General features: G+C 38.5%; 2 protein-coding genes across 2 annotated transcripts; both read left to right on the top strand.

Moving 5' to 3' along the window:
* Positions 1-2,199: 2,199 nt before the first annotated feature.
* Positions 2,200-11,734, top strand: LOC134796878 (uncharacterized). The gene is made up of 6 exons (XM_063769081.1): positions 2,200-2,404; positions 5,019-5,247; positions 5,674-5,821; positions 6,284-6,395; positions 6,885-7,067; positions 11,551-11,734. The coding sequence occupies exons 1-5, from the start codon at positions 2,314-2,316 to the stop codon at positions 7,061-7,063; spliced, it is 759 nt and encodes a 252-aa protein (XP_063625151.1). The 5' UTR covers positions 2,200-2,313; the 3' UTR covers positions 7,064-7,067; positions 11,551-11,734.
* Positions 11,735-15,637: 3,903 nt separating this feature from the next.
* Positions 15,638-17,787, top strand: LOC134796808 (uncharacterized). The gene is made up of 3 exons (XM_063769031.1): positions 15,638-15,773; positions 16,423-16,521; positions 17,492-17,787. The coding sequence occupies exons 1-3, from the start codon at positions 15,762-15,764 to the stop codon at positions 17,588-17,590; spliced, it is 210 nt and encodes a 69-aa protein (XP_063625101.1). The 5' UTR covers positions 15,638-15,761; the 3' UTR covers positions 17,591-17,787.
* The last annotated feature ends 2,455 nt before the right edge of the window (positions 17,788-20,242 follow it).

The raw sequence follows: 20,242 nt of genomic DNA, 5'->3' as shown, positions 1-20,242 counted from the left end.
GAAAGAAAAATGATGGTCATAGCGCTGGTACCGGCGGCCCAATCGCGTGGGCGTTAGTCGAACGTGTCGAATAAAATACGAGTGTCGAACGATTTGTTCCACAAAAATCCTCGTATTTTCCGATAGTCCATAAAAAAGAAGTAGGCGGTAGCGTAATGCCATACTTCTCCGGTGTGACTTACAGCCCGCCATACTGAGGCGAACACATAAATTAAAAAAAAACAATTCAACCATTTGTGCCAAGCTAATTTTTGCACAGGTGATCATCGTCGAGCAGCCATTCATGGACATCACCATGCCATACTCTTCGGACGGTTCCAAATGGCCGCCATACCGCCGCAAGGGAGTTAATATTTTTTTTTTGTTAAACCATTTGTACCAGTATTGCATTTAAATTTTTGGAAAGTATTTGATAAAATGTGACCGTTATTATAATTGCCATACTTATAGTAGGGGGATAAAGTGCTGCCATACTTGAAAAACTTATTTAATCGACACGTTTCAAAAATACGACTATGTATACGTAAAATAATTTTTTACAACATGGCATCATCATATTCTGTTTGTTTGGATACAATTGTACCTAAAGAAATTTATTTCAGATTATAACTACGGGGCGGACGACTGTGAGACTTAAGCCAAGACTTAAAACAAAAAACAATTTTTTGACGATTTGTACCAGTATGGCATTTGGATTTTTGGAAATTATATGATGCAATGTGACCATTATTATATTTGCCATACTTCTAATAGGGGGAAAAAGGGGCACCATACTTGAAATAAAAAAAAAATATTGTACACATTTGCCACCTCCTACAGGTATGGCATTATGAGATTTCCATTTATGATCACACAGAAAGTCTTGAAAAAAAATTACAAGATGGTACAAATCGTTTAGCAATAGGAAAAAAAAAATTAACTCCTTTGCGGCGGTATGGCGGCCATTTGGAACCATCCGAAAAGTATGGCATGGTGATGTCCATGAATGGCTGCTCGACGATGATCACCTGTGCAAAAATTAGCTTGGCACAAATGATTGAATTGTTTTTTTTTAATTAATGTGTTCGCCTCAGTATGGCGGGCTGTAAGTCACACCGGAGAAGTATGGCATTACGCTACCGTCTACTTCTTTTTTATGGACTATCGAATAATACGAGGATTTTTGTGGAACAAATCGTTCGACACTCGTATTTTATCCGACACGTTCGACTAACGCCCACGCGATTGGGCCGCCGGTACCAGCGCTATGACCATCATTTTTATTTCGTTCTTTACGTACTTAGACCCCTGACGAACCGCCATACTGGTACAAATGACCCAGTAAAATGTGTCACTATCTCCCGGTCTATCGTTTTCCTCCGTGGTTTTTGAAGCTAGAGCAATGATTTTTTCAACACAGATTAATATTGTAAATATCTGTGTCGGACCGTTTTGCTTTTTTGATATTTTTGTTTTTTAAGGCGCTAGAATGGCCTTCAAAAATGGCCAAAATGGCCTAATTGACTATGCCACAATGAGAGGCGTGGCATTCAAAACTGATATCAATTAGCCAAAAAAGCAAAACGGTCCGACACAGACATCATTAGATCATTTAGATTTCCAAATTTGGTTACGATTGGTTAAGTTTTGGAGGAGGAAACAGAGGAGTACGAAACCTCGATTTTTGAGATTTTTACGCAGGATTTTTCGCCTTGTCCTTATCGCACTACTTTTATGTGCCGCTTCCGTTAGCGAGACGGGTATATTTACCTAAAATATTTAAAACTCAGCTCCTGTTTCGTCTTAAACAGTTTTTTGACAAGTTTTTACTATACATATATTATTATACTCTTTGACTGTGACATTGATGCATCAAGGCCTCATCAAGGCGGTTTGTTTACAGGTGGCCTACCGCGAAACGCGAAAATCGAAATTTCGTTATCTGCCTCTCTATCGATCGAATAAGCAAGAGTGATAGAGAGGCAGAAACCGAACTTTCGATTGTCGTGTTTCACGGTAGGCCATGTGATTGAGTTAGTAACGCCCTCTACGCAGAGTTTTGCGTAATATTCCCTATTACGCCACCCACCATGCGCTTCGCCTAACCCGCATCATATAGGGCTTAAATGCTTTATTTAACACCTTTTTGGCAATATAGGTACTTATACTAAAATTAAATATTTGACATTTGACAGATTCTTGTTTGACAAAATAAAACCGCAGCCATCAGGAATACCCATGGAATACCAAACATTGAGAATTTGTCAAAATTTTTGTTCTTATTAGTTTTGGATCTTTAAATTTTAAATTCTAAAGTTTTTTATATATCTGTAAATGGTTAAAATGGCTCCTAATAAACATGAGAAGAAATCGAAAAAAGAAACATCATCAGTATGTCAGACCTCCAAATGTGATATGGATGCAGGTAGATTTACGTGTCACAATATCACAATGTCTCAAAAGTTACGAGTAGGAAGATAGTTAACAACCGAGGGAAGCGAAGTTATTATACCTGCGTTTTAGGATTCTGTAGTCAACAAGGAATCGTGTTCCGCGGATTCCATCTCTTCTTTCTGCACGTCAGTCTCTGCCTCAGTCCATCCACGGCATCTTCAGTGACCAATTAATGTAACAGCACCAATCATGGGACATTTAAGAGGAAATGTGGAGTATTTGTGATATTTCCCTGATACATGTAAATGGTCTACCGCTTAGCGTGTTAAAAGATGAATATCTTATCCGTCTTTCATGTTTCAGGCGTGTTGTATCAAAGATACTGCAATAAGTTTCCACATACTTAACAAATTAAAACTATGTTTTTTTTTCTCCAGTCATGGACGCCGAAGCTCCAGTAATGGAACCCCGGTAATGGACGTGGATCCAGTAATGGGCCCCCTATAATGGACATTGCTCTATCAGTATAAAATATTGAAATAGGGAATAAGTTATGGCAAAAAAATGTTTTTTTGGTATAAGCTTTTATCGTTGAATGTATTTTTCTTTCCACAGCCAATTATTATTGCATTGACCCATCGAGACAATTCTAATATGTTACCCAAACACAATTAGTTAGCGTTTATCGCAGAGTTCCCATGGCCACCTCCTGTCTCCATCATCAGATCAGGTCCATGTTATCATAATATTGCATTATCATCCGATTTGCATACTTAATTACGTATACAAAATTTCAACTCAATCGGAAATCGGAAAGTGGGTCAAATTCAGCTACCAAGATTTGACCCACACTAACTAACAGGGCAAGTTAAATAAAAGTTTGGAAAAACGATATTAATTTATCCGAAGTCCGAGCATACATACCTCCGTTGACATATTTCGTAACTACATTTTACTTCTGTATTGTTAAAACATGAAATTATGGCATGGCAAGCATCATTATGTAAATTGTCCCATCATAGGAGGTATGCAGTTTTACAGCTCCTATAATGGGATTGGACCAAATACCACTATTTTTTTTACATCTGTGGAGTCACAACATAGTGTGTTGTATACCTTATCTCATGGTAAATGCAAATAACAAAACACATTCTAGTTTTCATCAAGTATTAATTAATTAAAATTTAATAAATTAACTCACCTCTTTTAGCGAAGTTGTTAAGAATTCTTAGTGGTATTTTTTAGGGTTCCGTACCCAAAGGGTAAAACGGGACCCTATTACTAAGACTTCGCTGTCCGTCCGTCCGTCCGTCCGTCCGTCCGTCCGTCTGTCACCAGGCTGTATCTCACGAACCGTGATAGCTAGACAGTTGAAATTTTCACAGATGATGTATTTCTGTTGCCGCTATAACAACAAATACTAAAAACACAATAAAATAAAGATTTAAATGGGGCTCCCATACAACAAACGTGATTTTTGACCAAAGTTAAGCAACGTCGGGAGTGGTCAGTACTTGGATGGGTGACCGTTTTTTTTTTGCTTTTTTTTCGTTTTTTTTTTTTTGCATTATGGTACGGAACCCTTCGTGCGCGAGTCCGACTCGCACTTGCCCGGTTTTTTTCAGTGACACGACAACTTTTGGGTTGACGCCAATTTCTTGAAATATAACCGAATTTAATAAAAATTCAAACTGAAACAGCTCTAGGACTCTTATTCATGATAAAATATAGCCAGTGTTTATAAAACTACTTTTAGATACTTATTTTAGAGGATTTGTGTTTTTTTGTCCCATTACCGGTTCCACGTCCATTATAGGGTATACTTAGTTTAAAAAACTACACAATGTGATTTGACAAATAATCATTAGGTATCTACGCTCTATGCCGACAAGCTTTTCATTTCATTTAATTTTATTTTAGCTATTTATTTCCCACATATAAGATAACAATATTTCACCAAAACGCTTACCTACACGCTTTCTATAATTTCAGTGTGTGGTGGGGTCATAAATAAGCTTTTCGATTAAGAGATCCACACACCCAACAAGTTTATCCTTTTACACATCAAATCATTATAAATATCCTCCATGTATGTATAAGGAGAATGGTGGCCTTCGCCGAGCGTGGTATTATCTATCCCGGATCTTCTTCTCCACTATCTGTAGTACCTATAAGACCACTTTTGCTGGGCTTGGCACCTAAGAAAGTAGGTATAATGTGCAACATTGGAATGATTACTACCACCTTACAGAATCATTGACATAGATATCTAGGGACTGGCTTTACGGGCAATAATAATGAGGCATGACAGGGGCCAGTACAGCGGTGTGACACCGGTACAACGCGATTGGTTGATGAGTTCGCATCACGCGCGCGATTGGTTGATGAGTTCGCATCACGCGCGCTATTGGTCGCAACTAGTTGCGTTAGACTGCACGATTGGATGGAATTCGTGAGTCACACCGCTAAACTAGTACCATGGGTTGCGGACTACGAGCCGTCCTACCGTTTAGCTCGGCTCGTAGTCCGCAACCGCCATACACAATCCTACCCAACGAGGCGGACTACGAGGCGGACTACAAGGTAGGAGTGTGAATGGGGGGCTTAAGGCCAGTCCATAGATATATACGTTAATGTACCTACAGAATGCACCGCGAGCTGCCCTGGCGGTGTCAGTATAGCCTCTGGACGAGGAGTCTCCCCGGGTAGAAAGACGGATCGGCAACGCCGCAACATGGAGCGGGTTGAAATGCTTGCGCGACCCAACACGAGACGGCTACGGAGTCTTTGGGATGAGAAGTGCGCCATACTGCCACCCGAACGTCGGAACAAGATCAAAAGCGCGCTGGAGGAGGACTATTTCCTTAGTCCAGAGTAAGTTACACTTCCATGCAAATAAAGAGATCAGAAAACTATGAAAAGTATGTCAATATTCTCAATATACCAAGGTAATTGCCATTTTCAAAGGCTCTCCTATCCTCTAAAACCTTCGATACGTTAGAAAAAATGTAGGTACACCAATGACGTCTAATTTCAAAAATCATCACCTATTTAAAAATGAGGAAGAAATTATTCGATCAGGTCACAATACTTAGGTAAGTACTCATATGGCACGTAAATTGCAACAGAACCAGAAAAAACTCACAAGTAGTAAATATCAATAAAAAATCCGTCAATCGTTTGATGGCTTCGTTGTTCAGGGCGATCGGAGTTATTTTGAAGAGACATTATAATACAAGCTACTTACAGGTACCCAAAAATAAGCTACTTAAATGATTTTATAATTTTCTACCTTGGCAGGCAAACGGAGCAATACTTCCAAGCCTTGAACCAGCATACGGGCAAGTTCCACATCCCGGGCGCCGGCACCGTCAGTCGCAAGGAGCAGGCGGATAGGGCCAAAGAATTGCGGCAGCGTCAGAAGTGGCTCGTCAATTTTAGTGCACAGGTGGAACATTAAATCAGTACCAATTAGTCGCATCGAATTTCTTATATATGTTACCTATATACAGTTATCGTAATACAAGGAAAAACATATCGTCATGAACCTAGGCTACATTGCACCGCGAAAGAAAAAAACCGGCAAAGTGCGAGTCGGACTCGCGCACGAAGGGTTCCGTACCATTACGCAAAAAACGGCAAAAAGAACACGTTTGTTGTAAGGGAGCCCTTAGTATTTATTTTATTTTGTTTTTAGTCTTTGTTGTTAGCGGCAAGAAAAATACATCATCTGTGAAAATTTCAACTGTCTAGCTATCACGGTTCATGAGTTACAGCCTGGTGACAGTCAGACGGACGGACAGCGGAGTCTTAGTAATGGGGTCCCGTTTTTACCAGAACCGCCGGGAGTATTCTGCATTACGCATATGTTATAGCAATCTGATAGCAATAAAGCTTTGTGTGTTCTCAGGTGGCATATCGCATTTGCGACTACATCGCGAAGGGTCAGAAAGAGATGCTCGTGTCCAACAGGCTACGAAGCATCGCTGACGTGGTGCTGGAGAGAGTGGCGGACATATTGGGTTAGTTTTAGTTGTTTTAGGGATGAAATTGGAGAAATGTCCATTTCATTACTTATTGTTAGATACGTAGCTTTATGGCATCGAACATTGCTATTTCGGATAGAGCTTTCTCGCTCACACATCGGAGCGGCTGATGCGGATGAGCGTATGTCGTAAAATACTTTGATCTTAAGCACGTGACTGTGTTCCCATCCAATGCCAGTAATGCCACAACGTAATAGAAAGTCTAACCTACAAACATTCTTCAGTCCTGTCCTGACCTGATATTTGATAAACCACCTTTTGTGACCTACGTAGGGAGCGGGAATGAATCAACCCCTTTTTGTTCTCTCTCCAATATTCATTTGAGGCACACTTTTATTCAGGCGTTCATTACAGAGAATGACAATTTATTTTTTGGAAATTAAAGTGTGAGCTTTGTTTAGTAGCACATGTAGCCTAAATATATATAAAGCATTCTCTAATTTTAAAAATTTATACTTAATATAGGTGAGCCCAAACCCACCCGAACACACCCTGGCCGTCTGGCTCGCTTTATGGTAGCGATATCCGACCGCATCGCCGTCTGGATAGAAAACGCCGTCTATCGCGCCGACGCGATAGAGCCGCCCGAGGAACCCCAGCACGAGCACATGCGACTGGACCAGGAACGCCCGCTTATATGTTAAATCGGTAAGAACTAGACGCACGCTAAATCCTACCGTACCGTCGTGTAGATTAGATACGCAACCTGTATCTACTGCGCTGACACGATAGAGCCGCCCGAGGAACCCCAGCACGAGCATTGCGACTGGACCAGGAACGCCCGCTTATATGTTAAATCGGTAAGAAGTCTCAGTAATGCGGCAATGAACGTTACCCAATTTATATACATACATATCACGCCTATTTCCCGGAGGGGTAGGCAGAGACCATGGATTTCCACTTGCTACGATCCTGACATACCTCTTTCGCTTCCTTCATTCCTCATACACGCTCGCCGGTTTAGGGTGCTCTTGACCTGGCCTTTCTTCAGGATTTCCCCGATTTGATCAGAGAAAGTCCGCCGAGGTCTATCCCTTCCAACTTCCACTTCTCCCTTATACACTCTTTGTTAGCCTTCTTTCACTCATTATTTCCACGCAGGGCCGGATTAAGCATGTCGGGGCCCCTAGGCAGTGCGAGGCTCGGGGCCTCCTACAGTCAATTCTGCAAACGGCATATTCAGTACAGGAAAATCATTTAGAATAGAATAGAAATGTTTATTTGCCAGAATACGTAACAATTAGGTCTTAATACAGTTTTAGTTTCAGTACTCAGTCGACATAAAGCCAACATGCAAAATGTTTGTAAATTACATTTTGCATGCGTTAGAATTTGCGTTTTTAATTTCAATTTTCAGGCGTCGACCGAACTGATCCAAATCGAACGATGTCTTTTTCGCTCTTATTGCGTGGACATAAAGCTTTATTCTATCGGTTTTCGGCGTCGCGTCAAGTGTGGGGCCTTTAGGCTTAAGGCTTAAGGCCAATTCCCAGTGGAATACCATAAATGTGAGCTTCAGCGTCACTTTCCTATCTAACTCTAATGGCAAATTTTAAGCGAGGCTAAAGGCTAAGCTCAACAAGTGCCGCAAAGTTGATTTTCAATCAATAGTTAATATTTTCCGAGGCTGAACCGCGATTGTCCGACCATAAGACCAAACGCCGAGCCACATGATTAGAATCAACGGAGTAATAAAGAATTTTCATAATATATGTTAAAATACTTAAAATTACTTAAATTACTAGAGTTTAACCAAGATAAGCCTGCAACAATTTTGATAGCACTCGCAGTGCAAGTGTTATTTTAAACGTCAAAACTTCTATGAAATTAGACGTATAAATAACACTTGCACTGCGTATGCTATCGCAAAGAACCAAAAATAAAGGCGAGCGCAGTGAGCGCGAAATTTTCTGTTAACAATATCGCAAATTGTGAAAGCGTGTTAAAAGGCCTTCAAGGCGTCTTCATCTGGGCCTAAAAGTCCTAAATGCCTCAGTGAGGCGAGCTTTCATGCCAAGTCAAAGCCGTGCTACATAATGCTTCAGGAATTTCAGGATAAAAAGTTGAGCACAGACACCGAGCGAGACCGAAGGCCGAGCTTCGCGCAGCGAGGCCAAAGGCTAAGCTGAAGTAGAGGAGATGTGGAACACAAACCAATGGTAAATTGAGGTAAAAAGTGAAGCTGAAGGTCGAGCATTCCTAAGAAAAACTGGGGACACGTTCGTCTTCTTTCTTTTTCTTTGTTTTAATCAACAGTCTTCGTGATTCTGAGTCGAAATAAATAACCCAAAAGTTGTTGGTTGTTCGAAAAAAGTGAACCATTTTGCCCTGAAAACCCCTATTATTACAACTTTACAACAGGTACGCAGAATACGCCCCATAAATTGTAACGTATTGCTTCCATGTTATTACAGTATTTCATTAATTTAAAGAATGGATCGAAAAAAAACAATAACAAAACATACTCATTCTTATAGGAATAAAAAAAATCTCATGAATTTTGACCCTATGAAACAAAATTTTATTTGGTGCGCGTTGAGCCGCCGGGGCCCTCTAGCCGAGGCGGGGCCCCTAGGCAGTTGCCTACTTTGACTTAGGGTTAATCCGGCCCTGTTTCCACGTGTCCAAACCATCTCATCATACCTTTCTCAATTGTTGTCACTACAGCTACATTCAGTTCACACTTTTCCCTTATCACACTGTTCCTAATTCTATTCTGCAATCTCACATACACTTCTCAACGCTCTCAACGTCACCCAATTTACCAAGAAAAATCAATGTAATCTTGATGACCCTAGGGAGAGGGGGCACCATGCTCTAGAAATGCGTAGGGCATCAAAATATCTTAATCCGGCACTGGTAAGAACTATACGCACGTTAAATCCTACCGCATCGTCGTGTCCAATCCTACACAACGTGTGTCTACTGCGCTGACGCAATTGAGCCTCCCTAGGAACCGCAGCACGAGCATTATGCGACTGGACCAGGAACGCCCGCTTATATGTTAAATCGGTAACGGTAAGAACTAGACGCACGCTAAATCCTACCGCATCGTTGTGTAGATAGACAACGGTATACTGCGCCGACGCGATGCGATAGAGCCGCCCAAGGAACCCCAGCACGAGCTGCGGCTGGACCAGGAACGCCTGATTGATCCAGTAGAGAACGCCGAATCGGTATCGTCTTGGGTCGTCCCATTCGTTTTTCGTCAAGTTCTTAAATTAGTCCTATTCTGCTTTCGTCACTCATTCTACATTGAAAGCCACCGACGATTGTGACGAATGTAGAATGAGTGACGAAAGCAGAATAGGACTAATTTAAGAACTTGACGAAAAACTAATGGGACGACCCAAGACGATACCGCCGAATCCGACTCTCTCATTCAACTTGACTCGAACTCAGTTGCTATAGAGACCTTATTAAAACTGTTGTTGGCTGTGTGAGGCGTGGGCTTCATCATGCAATAAGTTAATTCCTACCTATAAATGTCACGTGACTTTATTTTTTATCGCAGCAAATCAGAAAGTGACAACAATTAAATTACTCTAATGGGATAACAGTGAATGACCGTTTCTGCACCGGGGCGTCAGAAATGTGTGGAGCGGCGCGAGTTTTTTTTACTAAACATGTTAAAAATCTTATCTGCTTTTCTAGAAGCAACGATAGCCAGTAGACAAGGCGTGAGGCTTCTAAATTGAGTTCGGTCTCCTACTTGTAGCATTAAGTTCCTAAGAACGAATATACCTACTTACAAAATATTACTTTATACATGTACCTACAATTGCTCTTCGGTGTAGAAAAATATCGTGAAGAAATCCCACTTACGAGTATTCTAATAAGGCCTGGTTTCCTCTGTCTTGGAAGGTCAGATGTAAATTGGTTTCGCTCTTGGGTTTATAAAGCTAACCCCGAGCTCCTTATGGACACAACCGGGAAGACTGGTGCTCTTAATATTTACTAAAAATAAGTTTTTGGCAAAAATTTCATTTTTGGTACAAGCTTTTATCGCTGACTGTACTTTTCTTTCCACAGGGAACTAATGCTCATCGAGACAATTCTAAAAACCCCAAACACAATTAGGTTTCGTTGGTTTATCACATAGTTCCTATGGCCACCTCTGGTCTCCATCATCAGATCAGCTCGATGACACCATAATATTGCATTGTCACCCGACTTACGTATGTATGCAAATTTTCAGCTCAATCGGAAACCGGGAAGTGGATCAAATTTAACTTGCAAGATTTGATTACAGACAACGGTCAGGTGAAAGTAAATAAAAGCTTGTAAAAACGTCCTGTTCTAATCTAATCTAATCTAAATCAATGCATGTCAGTTTACGGCTAACGTTATTAATGCCTTACAACCAACTCAACTAGGCTAACAGTGTCATTTTGTTATACACTACATAATTATGCTATAAGTAAGTGTTATAACTCTCGCTTTATTATTTTATCATGATGAAAATAATAAAATTGCAAATAAGGTGACGTAATAATGATGTCATAAACATGTAAACATTTTGTACCCTACTCCATTGAAATAAAGTTTAAACGTTTATACATATTTATGATATTTAGTTTATTCATTTAGTCATTATGCGGAACTGTGCTACGTATCACGTTACATTTTTAGACGTTTGCACCTATTCGCAGTTTTCTAATCTCTCAAGCGTGGACGTATGTAAGTATTAGCCTTAAATATATTTGGGTACAAAAAATTAAGGCTATGCATTTTAGTATCCATACCGGTATAAACTTGGCAATGGTCTCTTTATGTGTAATGTAATAATGTTTCGCTTTAATTGTGCTTGACGACTAAAACTAATTTAGGTAGTATTCTCTTATACAGAGCTAGTTGCTCTATCAGTAAAAATATTAATATGTACCTACCTACTTACATTGGCATTTTGAATATAGTGAATTAAATTATTCGTTACAAAATGTTTTTAAGAGGAAAAAGGTGCGATGGATTAACATTTACTGACCGGTGTAGGGTGGGTCCTGCGGATCATGTGTCTTGAATCAAAATTAAACCTAAAAAGTATACCCCGTAGTTTGCGTTTGGACGGAGTAAATAGTTTTAGTTATAGTTTTTTAAAATGTTACTTACATTAATTCGTGTGCAATTTCAGGATGAAGATATCGTGTCCGGAAAATCCCGAAATAGCAAGTTGCGCCAGTCCGTGAAGAATTGGCCGTACCCATACTAAAGAAGTTTTTTTTTCAGGGTCCGTATTCCATTGTAAAATTATGTCATTGTATAAGTAAATGTCATCCGTTTTATTTAAATACATAAATCAAACAAAGACAGATAAATTAGTATTTAATTTATTAACAGTTGTATGCTCGTGTACTGTTTGCTATGGACTGTCATCGTAAGGCCATCCTGTTTATAATAAATTTATACGACTAACTAATACCATAGAATAAGTAATAGTAATACCGTACAGAAAGGACACTTCCTACAAAACCGAAGTTAGACAGCGATTCAGGGTCGAATCATGCTGTTCCTTTCTAATTTATGGCACTATTCCTTTCGGCTATTTAGGGTTGTCAAAATTCATGTCATTATCATATCTGTGGCCGTGCACGCAAAGGGACCGTCAAGTTGTGTCCACCCTAATAATTGCTCGGAGCAATGCAGAGCCGAACAGAGCCGACATTGCCCGAAGTCAGGAGTGTCTCCCCGCTGCTAATACGACAAAAATATATTTTACAGTACATATGGTCCTATTTTCCCTCACTAGTGTGGGAAATAGCACTTTTCGTGCGTATGTCAAAAGTTTAAAAGGCCATAATGTATTGTAAAACGTTGTACGATACACGTGCGGTTAGGTGATTCGCAACTCGTGTCGATTTAAAACACTCCCTTCGGTCTGTTTTAATTTATCGCCACTCGTTTCTAATATCCTCTTTTCCGCACTTGTATCGTAAATAACTATACTGCAGAGCACTCCATATAATACCGATCTTATGTACTTGACGCTGCATTGCATATTAAAAATAGACAGCTTATTGATTATAAATCGGCCAAGAGTGAATCGTACTCTGCTTCACAGTTTCGTTTCATTTCCACTTCGTCGTATTTAATAGGTACCTAGGTACCTAAACGACACTGATTTTTACATTGATGATTTGAAATTGCATTATACCTATGTGTTAATGGCTTTATTAAATGAATAATATAATAATAATTTGATTTGTTTCCTAGTAAGTATGCTGTTTTTACTAATATATTGTTTTTGACAAACCCAAATAATGATTATCCGTATCAAACAGTATCATTAAATTATAACTTTATTCTTTTTATACACATGCATAATGCCCATATTTATCTAAACGTAACAATAACGTCTGAAAAATCGGGCCTTTGATTATAATAAAAATATATATATTTAAAAAACAGAACCCTAAAAACATGATCCAATTCAAATAGGTACTTATATTAACACTAATAAAGTACAGATACAGTGCTGAATGACTAAATAATGAGCAACGCCCACAATGTACCCTGTTATGCTAGAATCTAGATTTAGATTGACCTTATGTATATATATCTGGACCTGTCTGTCGGCTCGATTCGGAAAATGAATTAGATTTCTACTAGACTTCAACAAGTTACGATACGGATAATTTAAAGATATTTGTAAGATAGATATGTCAAATTTGACGTTTCCGCGATTCTGGAGGTCCTCTTGAACTATTTCGACAAGTTATGACTTAGATATCCAAGTCACATCTAGTCGATATCTAATGTAGATCTAGTTGATCTCTAAATCGTCTCAAGATATTGTGATTATCTCGAAATCCGAATAGGCCTGTGTGTCTATCGGTAATATCATGAAAAATAGAGCGTACATTTTAAAGGATAAATTTAACGCTAACTCATTAACCTTTGTGGGTGTCGTGAATAGAGTTGTGTAGTTTGCTGAAAGTTTCCTAAAAGTTGTAAAAGTCCTCGGAAGTTTTAGGAAGCTTTTACAGGAATCAATGGAAACTTTCGTTTTGGAAATGGAGAATTTCGATAGCCATACAAAAGTATGAGAAGTTTCCGAAATGTTCCCATGTGGATATATCGCGATTTTGGAATTTTCTGACGACATCAGTAGTCGGGTCGTGAGTCGTGGTGCCCAAAGAGTAACCTAAGTCTTTCTGAAACTCTTATTGAATAAAATTAAAACTCATTGCATTTCTTTCTCCATGATCGCTGTTACATCAATAAAAAACGTATAAATACTTGTTACGTATAACGTTGATGTAGGTCAGATTATATCTGTACAGGTATTATATTAATTGGTTTTACGAGTATTAGCCATTAGTCTAAATCTGTGTATTTGGAGCACTAATTTCAAGTGACTATGATATTATTATATTTTATCGGTTTACGTAATTATAGCACGAGGATACAGACAGACTTCGTAACAACCGGAAGTGTGTCAAATAACTATTTGTCAAATTGGCCAAGAGCTAGTCAGGATTCCGTACTTCCGTAGTCAGTAATAAGCACACGACCTCTCAAAATAGACTCTAAACATATTACCATTAGGTATGTATTAGCTCTCTACACCTCGTTCGCCGCAAGCGCGATCCTTCGACGGACAGATAGTCGGAACTATGTTTCTTGTATGGAACAGTTTTTGAACTCGAAAAAAAAAACATGAACTACAACATTCTGTCGTTAGCAACCTTTGATCTCATATAGTCGTAGAGTCCATGACTCTTCTCTTTCCGCACAGACTCTAATCCCATTAAATTTGGTGGTAAGTCATGGTTTTGACTGTTAAAAGGTTATAATTATTGCTAATGACCCTCTGTTATTTTATAAAAGGTGTCAAGAGTAGGTAGGTATTGACTTAACTAGGTACTTATAAAATCCAGTTAACTCTGTTCCTAATTAATTCAACTGTTCAAGCTCTCATGTATTCAATTCAAATTGATAATTGCGAATGGTGACATTCTTGACTTGGTTGTTATGAATGTGATGCAATACTTTGTCTTATGATGTTAGAATTCTGAACAACTATCTACCTACTTCTACACACCCATGCTTTCATATTAGGGACGGACAAATCGAGATATCCATAACATGAGATGAGCGTCAGTAGTCAGTAATTCAAAATGCCAACAATTTCTTTTAGCATAATAATGATTTAATTTATATAATAATAAGGTATATAAACCATTTTATTAGGCAGGCGTCCGGTTTTTTTATCCAATAGCTCAGTACTTAGTCCATCGCTTTCACACAATAACCTAGTTCATATTAGATCCCATCAACTGTCAATAGTCCTTACACCCTGGCGGGTGCTGCCTCTGCGTGCGTCCCATGACACGGGCAAGGGCAGCATCCGCTCGGTGTACCCCTTACATTTCATTAAAGTGTCAAAAGGGACTCTACGTGTTGGCTTCGGCTCCGCGCACGCCTCCCAAAGGTCCGGAACACCATTGTTCCGTGATGGGATTCCGTGATTACCTTATATAAAAGTTAGCAGATTGCTAACCAAAGGGTTAAATGACATCTATTTGACCAATTTAAGTCGGGATATTTTGGCAAGTAGTTCGAGATTTAAATGTTGTCTTTCATTTAAGACCTAGATTTAACTTTTAATTTATAATAGATAGTTCCGAAATACAATTTTGATGTAAATGCGGAAGGTATAAAATCTACCTTTCTGTACCTTACGCGTGGAAAGGAATGTGGACATGTAACTTTTGTATTATACGTATTTTATTTATACGAAATAACAATAAAATAAAAATAGAACTTCTCCTTTAATTTACTTTTACCTATTGTAGATTTAGATTTCAACATATATTGTAGACTTCGCACTTATACTTGATTAAATACTTATTTCCATCAAGCGATTCCATCCGTTGTAGGTACTAAAAGTATATACTTAGTCACAATCATACTTCACAATTTCATATTAAAAACTTAAAACACGTATTGGGATAGGTTAATGAAATTAATGCATAACTGAAAACTGCACTTTTTTAGTGGTCAACTGTAGTACCTATTTAATAGGCCTATTTAATAAGACAATGAAAAGAAATTTCAACTGATAACTTGCTGAAGACTTATACCTTTTTCTTCTCGACAAAAGGCGCCAATAATTTACCGTACCTCCATATCGAGCGGGCGTTAGTTTTTATCTCAGGTATTTCTATTAGGTATTCATGCAACCTTTGGAGGTTCTACCTAGTTCTAGGCCTTGTTAAGTTCTGTGCCAGGACTTGGTGACCTTCTGAGGGCCCTATATATGCGGCTGTCTTCTGTACCTCGATGTAGTTTGCACTTAGAAGGCTTTACAAGCAGTTCTTGTGAAATCTATTCATCGTCAAAATGAAATACGCCGTAAGTTTTCTTTTTTTTTTATACTAATAATTCTAATGAATATACCTATTACATATTAGGTATTTTATAATTCTTACCGGCCTAGACTTTTACTCCTTTTGGATCCCCCGAAACAAAACATTTATCTTTTTCATTGAAAACAAAGTGAAACCTAACAGGCTCGTGACTCACCTTAAAGTGTTAAAAAGCAGTTATCAAGATTTATTGTCGATTTTATGGAATATAAAAATAAAGTGACTTTATTTAATGTAATTTGTAATTCATTAAAAAAAATATTATTCGTTTTAGTCGGGGGACAGGGGTGAAAGACTGAAAAATTAGAAATATGTTTTTATTGGCATGGCAATACCTACATATGTATATGGAAGTGCTCTATCTAAAGCCATCGCCAATGATCCAGCGGGGGTTTACACAATGCTTATAATTTGTAGTTTGAATTTTCTCAAATGATTTTTACGCCTAAGACCCTAATCTGTTAAACAAAAGCAATTGTTTATGTTATGACGACCCCAAGCTTCCAACTTTGGCGCGTGGCAAAGCAACAATGCCGTTTAAAAAGCAACTGTATCGTGATAGTATTAAAGTTAATTCAGTTTTTATAAATGATGGCTATGATTATAATGAACTAACGTTATTCTGGGGCCGGCAGGTGTTCTTCCTCCTCTGCTGTGTGGCGCTGGCGGCCGCTGCCCCCCAGTTCATCTACCCGGGTCTGGCTCCCTACGCCCCATTGGGGCTGGCACCTAGGGTGAGTGTAAACTGTGGGGTAAACCCTTGGCCTGTGATTTACGAAGAGCCATGGTATAATAATATACTCCGCCTGGTACTCTCTTCCCGTCTTTTCGTGGTCACGTGACTGACACAAGCCTACGTCATCATGCGACAGCGCTATATGATAATATGCGATAGCGCTATATAAAGTGGCAATGTTATTGTGACGTAGGCTTGTGTCACTCTGGGAAGAGAAGGCCATGTTTTATTAGACTATGACGAAGAGCATAACATGACACGCTGAACGCAGCATATGACACGGTGGCTAAAAAATAACTGCATTCCCGTTGCCAGGTAGGTTTTGGGATTATACTGAGCTACTTGTACTATGAGACCAACCACGAAATCGCGAAAAAAAAAATTACCCTCCCTTAGAAAATATACCAGCCATAATGTATGAAACAGTCAAAATCTTTTTTCGCGATTTCGGAGTTGGTCCCATAGTAAAAGTTGCTCAGTATAATCCCAAAACCTCCCTGGAACGGGAATGCAGTTATTTTTTAGCCACCCTGTAGATGTGCACATCGGTCAGTCACTCGATGGGTGAGTAGGTACTTGAACTTGAGCTCACCTCAGCCAATCTTGTAGCCCTTGCGCCAAGCGGCAAGGCATTCAGTATCCTTCAGAGTGGATGTAGCAGATTTGAGCTCCAAGTAGCTGTGGATTGTAAACGAAATAAACGCTATAAGATGAGAGAGCTTCTCAGACCTTTTTTCTCTTGTAGTATGTAGTTGTATAAACACAGTTTAAGAATTACCATTAAATACATAGTGACAATACTAAATTGGTCACATATATCTGCAATACATCCATATACCTACTTAATTATTGTAAAATAGGTATGGTACAATGTAGGTCACTGACTGTGACTGTAGCGCCTTCTCAGAAATCAAAAACATACCAAAAATGTAAACAATACCCTTGTTTAATGTTACTTACTTTTCCAGACCGTGGTGGCGGGTCCGACGGTGGTGAACGGCCTGACCCCATTCGGCCTGGGAGGCCGCATCGTGGCCCCCGGCTACATCGGTACCACCTTCATCTAAGCCGGCATCTCCATCGACAACACTCTTAACGGTCATTTCTTACAATTTATTGTAAAGATCCTCCGATGGACAGTTAAGAGTGTTGTTTGTACTCGCGCTCATTGGTTACCCTGTCCTTGTAAATATTCGCTTATCATCAATTAAAGTGCTTCCCGTCTATTTGTTGTTTTAATGGTCAAGCTTTTTCCGTGGTTTTAGTGATGTTTAACTGTTTAACCGTAGTGTATAGTCAGCAAAATAGTTGTGGATGAATCTACGCTTCAACAATTCATTCTCTGAATAATTGTACGGTTTAGACTCACTTGTTTTTAGTCACTCCACAAAATCATCCAACCGAAAAATTATTCAATGTTAGTATGTCTCACAACAGTTTCAATTCGAATTCATTCTCTCATAGCCTTACAAGAACAGATACATAGGTATGTAAAATAAATAGAATGTGGCAGACAGTTTTGAATGCGAATTTTACAGTTAATATCTCTATTTGTAAAAGTAAATAAGTAGAGATCTGGTGCGGTGTTCTACCCGTTGATGCTGACTGTACGGAAATTTCTGTAAGCAATAAAATGAATAATAAAACTGTCGGTAATTTATAGATAAATTCTGAGAAAGTTTTTATATCGTAGTACAAAATGTCACGTGGAAGAAGTGAGATATCATTAAGACAGGGCTAACATAACATTTGCATAATTTTAATGTTCTTGTTATATGTCTGTTATGCAAGTAGCTTGATTGTGTTCGAATATTTTGACAGTTATAAAACGAATACCGGGCATTCAACACATTTTTATAATAATGTTAATTACTTTGAAAGTCAAGATCGCATTCATAAATTCCTTGTAGCTTTATGGGTGTTACCAGCAATAAATCGGTGTTATGAAAGTGTTATGATTCATAACTTATTTATAAACCGACTATTTATATAGGACATAGGTACGTACAAATACTTAGCAAATACGTGAATAACATGTAAGATATATTTTTTTCACGCCACTGTTCGGAAATGTGGCAATAGATGGTCTAAAACCAAGCTGGAAAGTAGGCAATAGCTGTAGCACCTGAACCACCACTACTACAATGTTTCATTGTTATCATCATCTGTCATTGGTGATCGTTTGCTACAGCAATGAGTATCATTTAAAACATAAAAATCAATAAAAGGTCTTTTTTGGCGCAACTTTTTCCTTCAATAATAAAATTAGGTTATTTATAGGACCAATTTCTTGTTTAAAAAAAAATGTCAAAACCATTAAGTTCATTTTTTTTAACAATTATCCATTCAGTTCACGCTTAAAGCGTTTTTTACTTTTGTAGCTGTTTGTGTTTTTTTTTAGCAAAAACGCTTCCAAGTTTAGAGTCGGTTTGAAGCAAATAACAGAAAAACGTCTCTTAAAAGTGATAAAAAAGTAAAAAAGGCGGGATCTGAAAATACTTACTGAATTGGATAATGTAAATTGTGTTTGACTAAAAAATACAAGAAACACGTATCTACGCTCGCTAGAAATGAGTTCTTCTAGTGAACAAAATGATATTCTTACGCTGACGCCTACCGAAATTCGAGAGACAGCACAGGCAGTGGCTAGTAATTGGCTACCAGAGAAATCGCGGGCTAGTACTTATAGTTATGCAAATGTTTTCTTATTTCCTCGCAGTAGTCGTGAAAAGCACTATGTAATGCCTCGGCCGGAATTGCTAAAGATGGACTCGTATTATTTGAGGGCCTCCACTAACGTGTCGGCCCTCAAACTTACTCGTCCATCTTTTAGCGGTTTTCCGTCCTCTCCTACAATGTACAGTCACCTGCAATAATATGTTACTCTTCGAGCGCCGCAAAAATATGTGACACGCTGTTATGGCTCTACAAATAAGATCGTGTCAGATATTTTTGCGGCCTCCGTGGTGTAACATATTATTGCAGGTGACTGTACTATTTGCATGAGAAATTGTAAAGTGAACTTATTGGCTAAGTTTATGGGCCAAAGCGATATCTATACGTCCCTACTACGCTCAAGATTCTAAATTATAGATTCTTTCGCTTGGACTCAAAATAAGCACTCGAAGAAATATCAAACTTTGCTCTCTTGTTGTACAAATAACTATTATTAATTGAGAGGACAAGCTAACTATGGTCGCGTATTAGAAGTGTTTGGTATTATTTATAGTAGGAACTCATAAAAACGCGGAGTTAAGGTTTTTATAAACAACAGAGCATGGCGACAAGCCACAAGAACTTCATAATTAATTGTCACCCATGGATTGTGGTCATGATCAGAACCTCTAAATGTAGGGCGTAAAAAACCTTACAAAACATTGTAATATTTGTATTAACTATACCTAATCGATTTTAGAGTCAACTTTGAACAGATTCGTTTTAGTTTATCACTAGTTTGTGTTAACTAACTTCAGAAATTAGGTGGAGGTGAGGAGGGGGAGTTTCTTTTTAATTCGTCAGAATATTTTTATAATTAATAATTTTGAATAAATTTCTTTGCTTTATTTAAAAAAAAATGGTGACTAAGTATACTGATTATTGAAAGATTTCGTTTCTATCAAACAAGACTTAATTAGTACATAGTCAATAATTAATCAGGTTACTGTTTAAGAGTATCCGCACTCTTAGTCTCTTTTTCTGTCTTTTTTTGTTAGCCATTG

The sequence above is a fragment of the Cydia splendana genome, chromosome 14 (assembly GCF_910591565.1).
Source record: "Cydia splendana chromosome 14, ilCydSple1.2, whole genome shotgun sequence".
Lineage (NCBI taxonomy): Eukaryota > Metazoa > Arthropoda > Insecta > Lepidoptera > Tortricidae > Cydia > Cydia splendana.
This window is presented reverse-complemented; position numbering and strand designations above follow the sequence as displayed.

Coding starts and splice junctions, on each gene's coding strand:
- LOC134796878 (XM_063769081.1), top strand. CDS start 2,314: ATGGTTAAAATGGCTCCTAATAAACATGAGAAGAAATCGAAAAAAGAA. Junction 2,405..5,018: donor CAAATGTGATATGGATGCAG/GTAGATTTACGT, acceptor ATGTACCTACAG/AATGCACCGCGAGCTGCCCT. Junction 6,396..6,884: donor GAGAGTGGCGGACATATTGG/GTTAGTTTTAGT, acceptor TACTTAATATAG/GTGAGCCCAAACCCACCCGA.
- LOC134796808 (XM_063769031.1), top strand. Junction 16,522..17,491: donor CATTGGGGCTGGCACCTAGG/GTGAGTGTAAAC, acceptor TTACTTTTCCAG/ACCGTGGTGGCGGGTCCGAC.